Genomic DNA, 16,598 nt, shown 5'->3' on the forward strand with positions numbered 1-16,598 from the left:
AGCAGATGAACAGTAAGAATTCTCTGACCATAGAATTCTGCAACCCTTAAACTGCCTCACCAGCATGCAATCCTCTTCATGCTTCTAAGGGTATCATGGCTCTCTTGCATTGGTTCCAAAAGCAATTTAGTCTTTAAATGAAGACCGGATATCTTTTTAAAGAGATGTGCTGTAGCTTAAGCTGAAGTTATGGGTTTGATATAGGAATTACTGGCTGAGGTTCTATGGCCTACGTTGTGCAAAAGGTCAGACTAGATGATCATATCGGTCCCTTCTGGCCTTAAAAATCTATACAAATCAAATCTGGGCAAGAGCTGAGTTCAATTTTATTCTGAGTCTTCCAGTCACATTGTGTTTAGTGTTGGCCTGAATAGAAGCAGAATAATAAATTTCATGGTGAAGATGTTTTCACCTTTTGACTTTTGTACCTGTGTGATGGGCGTAATAGCAGTTGATAAGTTTGATAAATTGTTATCTGTCTGAGAAGAATCAGTGAAAGATGTCATTTCTTTTTCTGTTTCAGGTATTGGTGGTAATTTAGTGGCAATTCAAGCTAGCAGAATTTCTACCTACCTCCATTTACATAGCATTCCTGGAGAATTGCCAGAAGAAGCAAAGGGTTGCTATTACCCATGCAGAACCTACTATGGTACAGGTATGTGTTGGTGGTTGTTAATTGTTGCAACTAGATTGTTGCACTCTTTTTTGCTTCTGTAAACCGACCTGTACACCCAGTGAATGTGGGCACCATATTCAGCTGTTGCTGTGATAGGTAGACAGTAAGGAAAAATTCCTCTATCTGCAACAATTGGATGGTAGGGAGGTTGTGTATAGGTCTTGAGTGGGAGAAGTGTAACAGGGACTGAGGGACAGAGATGGAAGTCAGGAGGGGTTAAAGACACTCCCAAATGGCTGCACTCAGAGCTGCTTTGTCCTTTTATCCTCCAGTAACTCATTAACTTCTTCAGAAGTTAATCTGCAGAAAAGGACCTAGGGGTTACAGTGGACGAGAAGCTGGATATGAGTCAACAATGTGCCCTTGTTGCCAAGAAGGCTAACGGCATTTTGGGCTGTATAAGTAGGGGCATTGCCAGCAGATTGAGGGACATGATCATTCCCCTCTATTCGACATTGGTGAGGCCTCATCTGGAGTACTGTGTCCAGTTTTGGGCCCCATACTACAAAAAGGATGTGGAAAAATTGGAAAGAGTCCAGTGGAGAGCAACAAAAATGATTAGGGGGCTGGAGCACATGACTTATGAGGAGAGGCTGAGAGAACTGGGATTGTTTAGTCTGCGGAAGAGACAAATGAAGGGGGATTTGGTAGCTGCTTTCAATTACCTGAAAGGGAGTTCCAAAGAGGATGGATCTAGACTGTTTTCAGTGGTACCAGATGACAGAACAAGGAGTAATGGTCTCAAATTGCAGTGGGGGAGGTTTAGGTTGGATATTAGGAAAAGCTTTTTCACTCGGAGGGTGGTGAAGCACTGGAATGGGTTACCTAGGGAGGTGGTGGAATCTCCTTCCTTAGAGGTTTTTAAGGTCAGGCTTGACAAAGCGTTGGCTGGGATGATTTAGTTGGGGACTGGTCCTGCTTTGAGCAGGGGGTTGGACTAAGTGACCTCCTGAGGTCCCTTCCAACCCTGATATTCTATGATTCTATGAACTTATCTCTCCCATCCAACCTCAGAAGTTCATTCCCGTTCCCCACCAACACCCCGTTTATCCTTGCTGTCAAGTCCTGGCTAGGAGTCAACACACATGCACACATTGTCCTTCTCTTTCCAGTATTTGTGGAGAGCGTGCTGATTAAATACTGGGTTCATTATAAATAATCTCTGCTTTCCCCTCCCAAACTCACCCACTGTCTCTCTTGGAACTCACCCCCTTCTCTGGGTCCTTGTTTTTTTATCACCACACCACTCCCACCTCCCAAGCCCTGCTTTCTCACCACGACCACTGCTCCCCTCCAACATCCCCCTCCAGAATGCCTGCTTCCCTCCCATTCCCAGCTCCACTTTATCACCCACCCACTTGCCTTTAGGTGTCTGCTTCCCCCTCCATGCCCTAGTCCCCACCTGCTCCCCCTACACCCTCTGAAAAATCCTATCTTCCAGGCTTTCATGTCTGTTAGCCTCCTAGCTACTCAGTCTCCCCATACAGCAAGTTATGCTGCTGCCTCTCATATGTGTAGGCAGCAGCAGAGATTCCGTTGCCTGCAGCACCAGGTAGTCTGATTGTCCTCTAAGCTGAGATTTTCTGGTTTTCCAGTTTTCCCCAGAAATTACTAAGGTTCTCTCCACTCCCTGAAATTTTGGAAATGATCAGATGTTGTGTTCCAACATGATCACCTTACGTACAGCGAAGCAAAGAAATGCCATCATGTTGAGTGTAGAGCCTCACTTTGCTTGACTAATAAGGAATTCGATTCATTCAAGTGTAAATTCTGTAATATGTCAGCCTATTCTGTAGGAGTTGAATCATATTAAGGAAAAGACTTGATTCTCCCAGAACTTGTTTTTTGTTTCCCAACTCTCTCCACCCTCTTTACTACTAATTGGGAGAAGTATCCTTCAGCTATCTAGTGCCGTTCTATAAAGCAGATAGTGTTGTAGCTGATACTTTACCTAGATGCCATGAACTTCTTTTATTTCCTGCTTTACCTTGTTAGCCTAAGTCATAATGGTTGTATTCCATCCATGTGATAATACTTGAATGAGAAGTTTCCAGTCAAGTTGTTATCATCATGCCACACAATGGTTGCTCTGACTTCCACAGTTTTTCCTTAAATTTAGAACAGAAGGTACCGTTTGTAAATGTGTGATAGCTTTTGGCAAGAGTTGATTTTTGAGAAGCTTCTGTTGCTCTTTGATATTTATTAAATGTACTTCTAACTAATACATAAAAAAATAGGTGAATGTGAAGTTACTGCTTAGCAATATAAAAAGCCCTCTGAGGGACTTATTTAGAAGGCAAGGGTGGCCAAAACTTCCCTCTCCTGAGGAAACATATAAGGGCCTACTGCAATTCAAAGTGGGTGGTGATGTTTAGGTAAGGAACCCAATCAAGGTGGCCAGGGGATGGTCTGATTCAGAGCAGACCGCCAGCAGTCCTGTTGATCCCCTGGCAAAAACTAAACATAGAAGAAACTCTGAGGGAATTTGATGGTGAAAATCATGCATGCCCTCCCAGAAGGGTACAATTTGCACTCCTATTATTGATAAAAATATTTTCCAGCTTTCAAAGGGATAAACAGCATTTTTTCTTTTCTTTTTTTTTCTATTACAGGAGTAAATAACAAATCAGCCCAAGTTCTTCTCCTTTTGGTGATTCCTGGACATTTAATTTTCTTGTACACCATCCATTTAATGAAAAGTGGTCATACCTCTTTGACTCCAATTTTTATAGCAGTATATTTGTTTGCAGCCCTGCTACAGGTAAGAATAAAAAATTGTTATAATATGTTTTAGTTCTCAAAGAATACCATGTTTGATACTTTTTTTAGATATATAAAGAGTAGAAGCAATAGGAGGTGTGTGTCCGTGTTATGGGTTATCAGCACACACGCTCTTTGTAATAAATTATTATCACACATACCCAACAGCTTCTGCAACTGCAGTTTGGGGTTTCTCATCCGATACCTCATTGTGTCATTTTCCCAAGTGTATGTTGTGCTTCTTCTCTGTTACTCATGTGTCAACGCTATTAAAGCTAGTAAGCATCATGTTAAACAATGGGAGAGGAATATGGCCTTTATTAATAGAAAGCAGGCCAAGAAAAATTCCTAAAAAAGTCTCAGCTTGGTTTCATTCAAATAAAATGGATCACAGTCTTGGTTAACATAACCCACAAATGTAACAGTCTTACCTATATGCTTGTGTGCATCTCTTAAACACTCATTAAAGGTGAAGTCAGTTTAGCAGTAACCAGAATAATAATTAATTGCGTCCATTGTTTTTATTAAACATTTTTGCATCACTTTTGCTGGCTTTATTTAAGTCTCTAGCCCAAGCAATATCAGCAGTTGAAATAGTCATAGCATAAGCAGAAGTCACTCCAAATAAAGAAATCAGCTTATACATTGAATTGTTTTATTTACAGTCAAGGTTTTAGTTAAAACTTTGCTGAGTTGAATAAAACATTCAGTTATATTTAAAAAAAAAAATTAAGAACATACTTGAAAGATCCATTTGTGGAGTGTAGGTCTTACTTCTAAAATAACTATTACCAAGTTAGCTTTAAAACTATCATCATCATAGTCAACAAATCTCTTATATTAAAAAAAACCTATAATTCGGTGTTCTGAACTCTGTTTTTTTGTGTTTATTGGAGTGGTGTTGTTTCAGTTTAATTGTAAATGGTTAAAAAAAAATCACCTGGATTGTATATTTTAAATATTCTCTCTCTCTCTCTATATATATATATATTCTGAAGTTAGAAATTCAGTGATTAAAAAGGTGGATTTTGCAAACTGCTAGCATTTGAATTTTATATGAGAACACCATTTTTTCACCTAGTATACAATTGGAAAACTCAAGGCCTTGCATATAACTGTGTCTCATACTAAAATTGTCATGCCATTATTTTTAACTCTTTTCCTTCATACTTCCTGTTCTTTCCCATTCTATCACTTTGATTTGTTTAATTTCTCCTTCTCCATTCCTCTCTCATGGACTTACTTTACATTGTCCTGATGCAGATTTCACTGAAAGCAATGGATATGTCAAGAACTGCTAGAAGAAATTGATTTTATGTTTTTCTGTTATAATTATATTAGCAACTATGCAAATACTATATTATCATTTCCCTCAGTTTTGAATTGGCATTTTGGAAAGTCTCAGGTTTCTCTTGCTGCTAACTGCTAATGCTAAGAAGAGGCAGGGCTTTTTAGAATGGCATGGTAGAAAAATCTTGGCATCAGCATAAGTATACACTTAAAGTACATTTTCAAAAATGTAAGAAAATTGCAAAGCCTGATTCACCTTTCACTTATGCCAGTTTTACAGTAATAATATTCCACTGACATCAGTACAGTCCATCCTGATTTTTAATCTGATAGAAGCAAGAGGAGGCTGAAGCTTGCAGTTTTTCCTTTTGTAGATGATTTTGTCTTTACCACAATCTGTCTCTGGCCATGACAGACATTTTGCAGTTATTGTTCTTCAGTGTCTGAATCACAACTATTGCACACTAATTTTTCAAGGGTCTTTTGCAAAGTTACAATTAGGAACCCCATATTTCTAGTCACCTTATGAAAATATTTCATTAACATTGATGGTTTCTTTTCTCTTCCTTTATTCCCTTTTTGTTATACCAGATATAATCACATTTCTATAATGCTGGTATATAGAAAGAAAGGTTTTGTATAGCTTTAATTAGCAGAATTCAGATTTTCATTTAAATGACACTTCCTTGTCTTTTGAGTCATGATTACATCTTCGATTATCTGTACCACCTTAATCAGTTATGCTGGTGCTCTTTCTTACTGCCTGTTGGGACCTTAAGAGTGTGGGCCTCCCATGCAATTGCACTTTCTTAGTTTTCTTCTTTTTTAACATTAAACCACTTCACTTCTTGCCTTTCATTTTCTGCTGAGCACTAGTGATGAAATCTAGACACCTTGATAGTAATGAAAATAGTTTGAAATTACCAACTCAATCCTTCTCTGCTGGCCTTTCTTTAGAGATATGCATAGATCGACTCTAATCTTGTTCTAATTCTTTTTTTCCCATGGGACTTTTATATTTTGTCCTCCTTCAACAGTTAGCCTTTTCAAGGATTTAGTGTTTTGCCTTCATAGTAAGATTAGAAAATCTCACTGCTAATTACTGTCATTTCAGTTATCAACCAAACCACAATCTCTTGAACAATGAAATACAAAACTTGTTGTTGTTTCCTCTTTGTGTTTAAATCATCAGTATACGTCTTATTTTATGAAAGACCTACATTTTAACAGGCTAAAAGTCCTTTTTTTTACATCTGAGGTAACAAATGAATATCTGTAGACAGCCAGAACACAATAATACCCAAAGGCAATAATCAGTTATGGGCAGTCTAAACTGAGCAGGTTTGATATCGTATTGCTTTATTCATTATGTTTGTTTAGGGCCAAAATCTGTTGTAGAATATTTGCACTCTCTTTCTGTTATGGTGATCATAGCCACATACTGAATCTATTTATAGTCCCTTTGGTATACTAAAATTCTGCTTAATAAATGAAAATGGATGACTTTTCTAGCCCTAAAAACCTCTTGACATTTGCAAGATGATTATAAAGGAGAACAGAGCTTTGATAGTGATGGGAACTGCTGGTTTAATGCAACTAATCTCTCCACAGCAACACCGCTGTATCTTCCACCGAGTAGCCCCCACAACAATACCCCATCAAATTGTGTTTATTCTTCTTCATTACCATTGTGATGTCTCTCTTCCTGTTTATCGCCCTTCCCTGGGTGTGATTCAAAGCCCACAGAGTCAGTGGCTTCCATTGAATTCAGTGGTCTTTGGAGCACTTTCATGGGGTGTCGTCTTTCCCTGTCCTCATCCCCTGTTGTTAATTTTGTCTTCATCCCTTCCTTTCTTTCTTATTTCTAATATCTTTATACTCTTTTCCACTGCTACTTTATTTAGTTCACTTCATACGTCTCTGATACTTGCTCACTCCCAGATGTTCTATGCCTCCTCTGTGTAATACAGTTAAAAACATTCATGGGAAAGGAGTCATTATGATACATTTACATTAGGGCTGTCAAGCGATTAAAAAATTAATCATGATTAATTGCACTGTTAAACAATAAGAGAATACCATTTATTTAAATATTTTTGGATATTTTCTACATTTTCAAAAATATTGATTTCAATTACAACACAGAATACGAAGTGTGCAATGCTCACTTTTTATTTATTTTTGATTACAAGTATTTGCACTGTAAGAAACAAAATAAATTGTATTTTTCAGTTCACCTAATACAAGTACTGTAGTGCAATCTCTTTATCGTGGAAGTTGAACTTACAAATGTAGAATTATGTACAAAAAAACTGCATTACGAATAAAACAATGTAAAATTTTAGAAGTCCACTCAGTCCTACTTCTTGTTCAGCCAATCACTCTGATAAACAAACTTGTTTGTATTTGCAGGAGATAATGCTGCCCGCTTTTGTTTACAATGTCACCTGAAAGTGAGAACAGGTGTTCTCATGCCACTGCTGTAGCTGGTGTCACAAGATATTTACATGCCAGATGTGCTAAAGATTCATATGAACATGCGTCCATGCTGCTGATGGGTTCTGCTCAATAACAGTCCAGAGTAGTGCAGACCAACGCATGTTCATTTTCATTATCTGAGTCAGATGCTTCCAGCACAAGGTTGGTTTTCTTTTTTGGTGGTTCGGGTTCTGTAGTTTCTGCATCAGAGTGTTGCTCTTTTAAGACTTCTGAAAACATGCTCGACACCTCATCCCTCTCAGATTTTGGAAGGCACTTCAGATTCTTAAACCTTGGGTCCGGTGCTGTAGCTATCATTAGAAATCTCACATTGGTACCTTTTTTGCATTTTGTCAAATCTGCAGTGAAAGTGTTCTTAAAATGAACAACGTGCTGGGTCATCATCCGAGATTGCTATAACAAGAAATGTATGTCAGAATGTCAGTAAAACAGAGCAGGGGACATACAATTTCCCCCCCAAGCAGTACAGTCACAAATTTAATTAACACATTATTTTTTTAATGAGTGTCATCAGCATGGAAGCATGTCCTCTGTAATGGTAGCCAAAGCATGAAGGGGCATACAAATGTTTAGCATATCTAGTAGGTAAATACCTTGCAATGCCGGCTACAAAAGTGCCATGCAAATGCCTGTTCTCACTTTCTGGCGACACTGTAATTAAGAAACAGGCAGCATTATCGCCTGTAAATGTAAACAAACTTGTTTGTCTTAGTGATTGGCTGAACAAGAAGAAGGACTGATTGGACTTATAAGCTCTGAAGTTTTACATTGTTTGTTTTGTTTTTGAGGGCAGTTATGTAACAACAAAAAATATACATTTGTAAGTTGCACTTTCAAGACAAAGAGATTGCAGTACAGGACTTGTATGAGATCAGTTGAAAAATACAATTTCTTTTATCATTTTTACAGTGCAAATATTTGTAATCAAAAGTAATATACACTTTGATTTCAATTACAATACAGACTACAATATATTTGAAAATGTAGAAAAACATCGAAAATACTTAAGCATTTCAATTGATATTCTATTGTTTAACAGTGCGATTAAACATGCAATTATTTTTTTAGTTAATCACGTGAGTTAACTGCAATTAATCGACAGCCCTAGTTTACATAAATATAAATTAGCATTGATATAGATTTAGTTATTACTAATCAATAGTACGCTATGTGTAGTAACAGAAAAACTCATAGAAAGACACAGAATGAATTTACAATCACTTTTTAAACATAACCATTGACCTCTGTAAATACTGGTTTTGATTTTGAAAACAGTGTGAACTGGTCAGTATTATGGACTAACGATCATTTTTATAAACAAAGCTGTTTTGATTTTCAAAAGATGAAAAAAAACCCAGCAAACAACTTTGTTTTGTTCCTCTAACTGTAAATGTACCTTGTCTTTTAAACTAAATGAATGATTTGGATCTATTGCTTGAAATCTTGGCTCTGTTGAAGTCAATGGCAAAACTTCTGCTAACGTCAGTGGGGTCAATATTTCAATTATTTTATTTACATTACATCTGAGAAAAAAAGTAAACCACTTTGCATGCGGGGATGTTTTTGTAATGAGTTTGAGTGTAAAAGCTCAGAAATAGTTTTATAATATAAAGCCTGGCACATACTTATCTATGGCACCATTCTCAGGTAATGCACGATAAGTACTGTAATTATGCCCACACTATGTACAAATACCTACTGAAACCTATACATTACTTCATTTTATGAAAAATACAAATAATACAGCATATCTTGTCTGGGCAAACAACTGTATATTGCTGAAAATCAAACATGACAGCAGACTGATTTAAACATGGCTTGGGTTTGTTGTGTATTGTTGAGGGGGAACATATATGTTTTCTGAAAACTATACAAAGCCAAGCTTTTGATACTTTCTTCATGAAAATACAGTCTGGCTATGGATCAACAAGGCATTTCTGACTGAATAGCTCAGGGACATGCAAAAGGGGGGCAAGCAAGGGTACAGGGTTCCCCCTCCCCCAATAATTGGCACAGAATTCCTCCAGCCCCAGGGCCGCGGCAGGGAGAGAGAGTGAGCTCTTCTGGCCATGGCTGGAGGAGCACTCTCTCTCTCCCCTCCACGGCCCCAGGGCCAAAGGAGCTCTGTGACCCCACCACAGCCAAGTATTTGTGAATACATTTATTCAGAGGGCTCCACGGTGCATGGATTTTCACTGAAATGGTGAGTGCACTGCTGTTTATTTCTATGCATATAACGTACGTGCATGCGTTGATCCGGTTTAAAGCAGGAGTCGGCAACCTTTGGCACATGGACCGTCAAGGTAATCCGCTGGCGGGCCATGAGACATTTTGTTTACGTTGACCATCTGCAGGCACAGCTCCTCGCAGCTTGCAGTGGCCAGGAATGGCGAACCGCGGCCACTGGGAGCTACGGGGGGCCATGCTTGCAGACAGTCAACGTAAACAAAATGTCTCGCGGCCCGCCAGCGGATTACCCTGATGGGCCGCGTGCCAACGGTTGCCGAACCCAGGTTTAATGTGTATACTATCTGTTTAACATGCCCCTCCAAAAGTGGTCAAATTTACATTCCTGCACATGCCCCTGGAATAGCCATACGGTCGTCACTCTCTTTTTTTGAGGCACAGCGTGCTTTTTAACTATTTGCAGCTAGGCATAAAGAATAAGGTTCATTTTCAGCCTTGTCATGCAGCAATAAAATGAAGGCAAAACTGGAGTAATGAAACCATCAGTCTTACAGCAAGCTGCTTTGAACATTCAAAGGCTGCCTCTGTGCTTCAGGTTCCTGCTGAGCCAATAAAGAGCCCTCTGAAGAATTTTCACACCTACCAACCAAATCTCAGCGTGCAGCTGTGTTATGGACTCTGGAAATAAACAAGTAATGGGAAACTCTAGAAGCCATCACGCAGTAAATTTGCCGTGATAAAATACAATTACTCGTATCAGTAAAAATCAGAACAGTATTCTTGTGGAGTGACATATTTTGAACATTCCAGAGTAGTTTTCTATTTGACTGCAAACTGGAGAATTCAGTGGTGTTTTGATGACTTATTTCTTTACCATTAAAAGGTGTCTTGGGTGCTACAATAGCCTGAGGCCATAAAGAACCTTATTTTTATCATTTGGGAATCTTTACTAATGGCCCTATTCTATACTATTTATACAGAGGGGAAAAATAACTCATGAAGTTCAATGCAGGTTTTGTCTGAATAAGGATAATAGGTTTATATGGAAGGAGAGTATTGCTGAATTTTAAAGACTGCTTTTTATATTATCCAAAGTTGACTTCCAAAATCTACAGCATGTACCGATACCAGAGGTTCTCATGATTCAAGAAAATGTTAAAATAAATGCCCAATCCTGGCCCTGCTTCTGCCAGCTTTGTGCCACAAAGGAGCAGGAAAGCCAGTTGAGGATTCCAGGTTTACACTTATATAAAGGTGTCAGCACATAAAGTTGCACTGGTTTAACTAAATTGATTTGAAAACATACCTTTAGTTTAAACCAGTGTTAAACCAGTGCAACTCAGTGTTTAGAGCAGGCCTTAGTTTTTGTATATCAAGGTTTTTATACCATACTTATCTAGGTACTCGGATACCATGGTGATAAGCACTTTAGATAGATATCATGTAATTATGCATGTTGCTTAGTTACAGTTTAAGAATTTTAAGGCCTGATCCTAGCAAACCTGGGGATCATCAAAGCACAAAGTAGTCTTAAGCAATGCCTCCTTTTTCTTGGCCTTGCTCCCAACACATCTTCTGTGCCTGGATTATGGGGAGGAAGAGGCACATAGAGCTGGTTATGCTGTCAGTGCCACTTAGAGATTTGCCAGTATTTATCTTGGTTTAGCTTATGCCTGTAAATTTACAGGTGCATGTTAAACTGATATTATAACCAGTTTTAAACAGATATGATTATCCATACACTGAGTCACACCAGTTTAACAAAATTAGTTTGATGCAACTTCGGTGTGTAGACCTAGCGTAAGTGTGTTTACGTATCAATTTGTTTACCATTTTGAATTTCGTCCAGAAGTAAACAAGAAGCAAGTGGAATATACCCATGCTGGTGTCTGTTGCTTAAGAGGCAAGCTGTTGAATGATGAATGCATTGTAGCTTGTGCATTTGGTGTCCACATACACCCCCAAGCAGTGTGAATTGCACTTTTCTAATGTGGAAGTAATTATGACATGGCTGACAGTGGCAAGGTCCTTCTTAGAGAAGAAAGGGGATAGTATTCTTTTGGAGAGCCAGAGGTGGTAGAAATTCTTTCCATATTTGGTGGAGGCGGTGGATTGATTCCTCTGGTTATGACATGGAAAGAACCAGGACTGTTGACGTGTCACCGCCAGAGAAGATTGGTTTTTGTTTTGTTTTAAAAAGTAATGGAACAGTCTACTTTTTTGGAACAAGGAGGTATCTGCATCCAGCACCTATATTCTCTGAGTATTCAGGGCCTACTTTGCAAGTACTTTGAATGCAGAATTTTCATTGCAGTCAATGGGAACTCCATGAATGGAGGCTTACAGAATGAGACCATTATAGGTACTTTACAGTTACCATTCAGACAAGGCCCCATAGAGATGCCATGGGGGGGAAAAAATCTGAGAAACATAATGTGGAATTAAAAATAATTTTAATCTCATCTGGGACCACAGACAACTAAAATGCTATAATCATAATCCTGTGGCTATAGCATGACATCACAGGTCAGAGTTATAGTTGTTTTGGTGCCTTAATTATGCATTTCTTATATTAACATGTTTGGAGTTCTTAACTGTAAACTTAACTCTGAAGTCTCTGGTTTATAATAGTTGGTTTGGGGATAATTACTACATCCATCAAATCAATTTTACCCAATATGATACATACTCACGACCTTCATTCTACCTTTCTCTCAGAATTCATACATAATACTAGAAATGAACATATTATCCAGTGCTTCACTCATGAAAAATATACACATGTAAACAACCTCTATCCTGTTTTGTAGCGATAGCTAAATAAATTGGTAATGGGAAAATAAAACTGTATTTCATAATACATTATCACATTGAAACAAGAGTAAAATGAAAGCATGAGGCATAACAACAGTGAATTTAGCACTAGCAGCAAGCCACAAGAAATGCTGCCAATACCCCTTCCCCATCAAAGAATCTTCAGCACTGTTAAAACTACTGAGTGGTATTGGCTCCAGACCCAAACTTATGGCTGAATGTTGAAGTGACCTGGATATTGAAATGATAGAACATTAGAACTATGTAGCTAAATTTTACCCATTCCTGTAGTTCAGTGTTGGCACTCTGATTACACATGCTACATCTGTCTTCATGAAAGATATTTTAAAACATCTTATTTACATATAAATAAAATATAATGGATGTGCTTATAATATTGTGTGGTTATAAAATTTTTATCAGCATGAATTAATCTGGGTTTTATCATAATGGTGAAATCGTAAGTCAGTCATGCAGGAAATCCTAAATTAATATACTGTACCAATAAAACCGTTATAGTATCCCACAACATACCATAATGTATTCTTTCTACACTACATAAAACAGGACATATATATTAGTAATGTTTAAGAGATTTTTTTTTAAATGTCGGGTTTTATTGGAAATATTTTTTGTTTCTTTCTGCTTGTGAAGCCAGGTGCCTTAATAACCATGAGTCCAACTGCAGAGGGCTCAGATAATAAAGATATCTAAAAATTACCAAAAATCAGCTTTTTTTATGTCTAAAATCAGAAATTGAAAGTTTATCCCTAGCCCTACAAAGATGAGAAGCAAATTCTAAGTCCCATTAAAAAAGAAGGAATATTTCTTTTTCTGTGGTATAATGCTCCCATTTCTAGCCCTGCAGAGAGCCATGAGATATTGAACTTCAAACATTAGGCACCTAGTTTTGAAAATATAGTTTTGTTATATACACATATTTACTATTTACTTCATGACTTTCCATGATTAGTACATTGTGTAGGCTGAACAAGATTTGTTTTCTCAACAGTCTCTTTTTGCCACTTCCATTATACTGTTTTCCACTGTTCTCTGACTTCAGCTGCCAATATGTTTTTATCAAACTGAGTTTTACCAACACCATCATACTTGCTAACTTTACATACTGCTTTTTGTGACACTAAATACAAAAGCCTTCCTGAAGTCCAGGCTGATTATGTCGTCTGTTTCATTGAATATCAGGGTTGGAGGGGACCTCAGGAGGTCATCTAGTCCAACCCCCAGCTCAAAGCGAGGGGTTGGACTAAATCATCCCAGCCAGGGCTTTGTCAAGCCTGACCTTAAAAACCTCTAAGGAAGGAGATTCCACCACCTCCCTAGGTAACTTATTCCAGTGTTTCACCACCCTCTTAGTGAAAATTTTTTTCCTAATATCCAACCTAAACCTCCCCTACTGCAACTTGAGACCATTACTTCTTGTTCTGTCACTTCTGTCAATTTCTTTTGTCAGTCACATCAAGAAATTAATCCAATTAATTCATCCTGACCTTCCTTTTAAAATGTCAATATTTCATTCTTTAACCAGTCTGCTTCTTTCCAAGTATTATCCTGTCTTTTCCCTGATCAATGACTGTAGAGTCTCTCAGTTCTGAGGACAGTCCTTTTATGTATGCAGCTACTCAGTTATTTCTTTGACCTTTCTGAAACACAGTGGTCAATTTATCCTCCCTTTAAGTCTTGTAGAAATCAAGGACTACTTTTCTCCCAAACCTACACCAGCCAGATATTTTAGAAATGGAAATATATAGGCACAATTTGGAGTTTTAAGTCTTTAATTTTAAAAATGTCACATTCTGCACTACATTTTACTATGTACAGTATTTCTAATTAATCGTGTCTCTTTTCAGAGCAAGTAACAATATTGTTCTTTAAAAGAGTTCTCGCATCATTAGATTGATAAACCTGTATAACTATTGTCTATTTAAGTTACGGAGTCTGCTATGTAGGGCCTGTAAGGGAATGTTTATGTACAGTATCTCTATATAGAGACCTTTTTTGTCTGTGTTGGAAGAAGGAGCTGACTGAAAGAATCTGACATAATCTTCCAAAGAAAACATCTGCTTTTAAATATATTTGTTTGGATTCCAGTAAGCACACCTAGCACATGCATAATTAGCTTAAACTACAGAGTTGCCTATTCAGAAGATGTGTTTATCTAAATAAGTTATGCATATTTCATAAAGAGAAAATAGGGAGAGTGTTTGGCAATTTCTTTAAAAATCCACAAGTTTAGATTTAAAATATGCTTTGGTAGTATAAAGCATTAATTCTTTAATTTTTAAAAAATGAAGTGCTGAGAGGAAGTTTTGTAATGTATTTAATCATTTTAGTATATTTAACGTATTTTCTAAACTTGGCTTTAATCTAGAGATCATTTTAAAAAATCTTATGAGCACTGAAAATGTTCTAGCAACTGATAGCATTTTGAAAAATAATGTATGCATTTAGTTTTAAATTTTCTAATTTAAAGAATACATTCATTCGGATCTTAATTTTTGACTTTTACCATTTTTGTATTACCGGTACATATATTTTCTTTGATGTATATAGTAAATCTTTTTCTGTATGTTAGCAAGATAAGAACTGTCCTTAATTCAGACCTCAAGTTATAAATCATAATTCCTGAAGACCTGACTAGCTAAAAAGACATTGTGGTGTATGAACATTTATTTCAGCCTAGGCAGTCCTATCCAAAGAGACAAGAAGAGATGGAGACTCAGTTAGTATGCTTTTCCCACCACTCATGCCATGCCACATAATTGAAGGGAACCAGAAACTCTTATACAGCTGTGGAATATTCAAAAATGAATCCCTACTAGTACTGGATTACTAGTCACACATACCTTCAGCATTAAATTAATATTTCTTAGGTGTTGAGACAGTTACAGCTGGGAATAAAGTCTTTAACACAGCACTTTGAACCAAATTCAGACCTGGTGTAAAAGTGCAGATCTCACAATGCCCATGGGAATTGGGCCTGGGTTGAAATTGATACTTCATGGTTTCTAGGCCATTTACATTGGATCCTACTGTCCGAATGAAATGTTAGATCACATCTTTCTAATTGTTACAAAGATGTGATCTAACCAAGTGCTCCTGTGCATCACAGTAAACTTCAATTTATTCAGCACTGCTCCCCTAAAGCCAATCTCCCTACTTACTCTCTCAATTTCAATCAAATTATGCCTTGTGGCATTTGGTTATTTTTATATTAATTAACCTCAAAACTTCATTGTTTCTTATATTTTTGTATTGAAAATATAATTGCACTGTAGGACAAAGTATCGGAAAGAGCACTAGTGGTGTGGACACCAGGGAGACAGCTTTGGTTATTGGAAACCAGGAGGTAGTTGAGACTTTACGTACTGGGGAGAAGATGCATCTTGTCTTTTCTTCTAAAGGGCATATCAAGTGAGGTCCCACAGCAATCAGTTCTGGGGCCAGTTCTTTTCAATATCTTCATCAGTGATTTAGATAATGGCATAGAGAGTACACTTAAAGTTGGCAGAGGATACCAAGTTAGTGGGAGTTGCAAGTGCTTTGGAGAATAGGATTAAAATTCAAAATGATCTGGACAAACTGGAGAAATGGTCTGAAGTAAATGGGCTGAAATTCAATAAGGACAAATGCAAAGTACTCCAGTCAGGAAGGAACAATCCGTTGCACACATACAAAATGAGAAATGACTGGCTAGGAAGTAGTACTGTAGAAAGGGATCTGGGGTCATATAGATCACAAGCTAAATACAAGTTAACTGTGTAACCCTGTTACAAAAAAAAGCAAACATCATTCTGGGATGTATTAGCAAGGGTGTTGTAAGTAATACATGGGAAGCAATCTTCCACTTTACCCCGTGCTGATTAGGCCTCAGTTGGCGTATTGTGTCCAGTTCTGGGTGCCTTTCAGGAAAGATGTGGACAAATTGGAGAAAGTCCAGAAAAGAGCAACAAAAAATGATTAATGGTCTAGAAAACATGACCTATGAAGGAAGATGGAAAAAAATTGAGTTTGTTTAGTCTGGAGAAGAGAAGACTGAGGGGGGACATAACAGTTTTCAAGTACATAAAAGATTGTTACAAAGAGGAGGGAAGTAAATTGTTCTCATTAACCTCAGGCTAGGACCAAAAAGCAATGGGCTTAAATTGAAGCAAGGATGGTTTTGGTTGGATATTAGGAAAAAATTCCTGTCAGGGTAGTTAAGCACTGAAATAAATTGCCTAGAGAGGCTGTGGAATCTCCGTCATTGGAGATTTTTAAGAGCAAGTTAGATAAACACCTGTCAGGGATGGTCTAGATAATACTTATAAGCACAGGGGACTGGACTAGATGACCTCTCGAGGCCCCTTCCAGG

General features: G+C 37.6%; 2 protein-coding genes across 8 annotated transcripts in view; one reads left to right on the top strand and one right to left on the bottom strand.

The window, feature by feature from the left end:
* WASHC4 (WASH complex subunit 4) overlaps positions 1-16,598 on the bottom strand; it is a 275,049-nt gene that overhangs the window by 228,354 nt on the left and 30,097 nt on the right. The window lies entirely within an intron of this gene.
* SLC41A2 (solute carrier family 41 member 2) overlaps positions 1-16,598 on the top strand; it is a 95,859-nt gene that overhangs the window by 76,140 nt on the left and 3,121 nt on the right. For all 3 annotated transcript variants that reach the window (XM_050945765.1, XM_050945755.1, XM_050945775.1), the window contains 2 exons: positions 524-655; positions 3,289-3,437. In XM_050945765.1, the coding sequence (XP_050801722.1) occupies positions 524-655; positions 3,289-3,437 (281 nt within the window). The remainder of the gene's footprint in view (positions 1-523; positions 656-3,288; positions 3,438-16,598) is intronic.

Source organism: Gopherus flavomarginatus, chromosome 1 (assembly GCF_025201925.1).
Source record: "Gopherus flavomarginatus isolate rGopFla2 chromosome 1, rGopFla2.mat.asm, whole genome shotgun sequence".
Lineage (NCBI taxonomy): Eukaryota > Metazoa > Chordata > Testudines > Testudinidae > Gopherus > Gopherus flavomarginatus.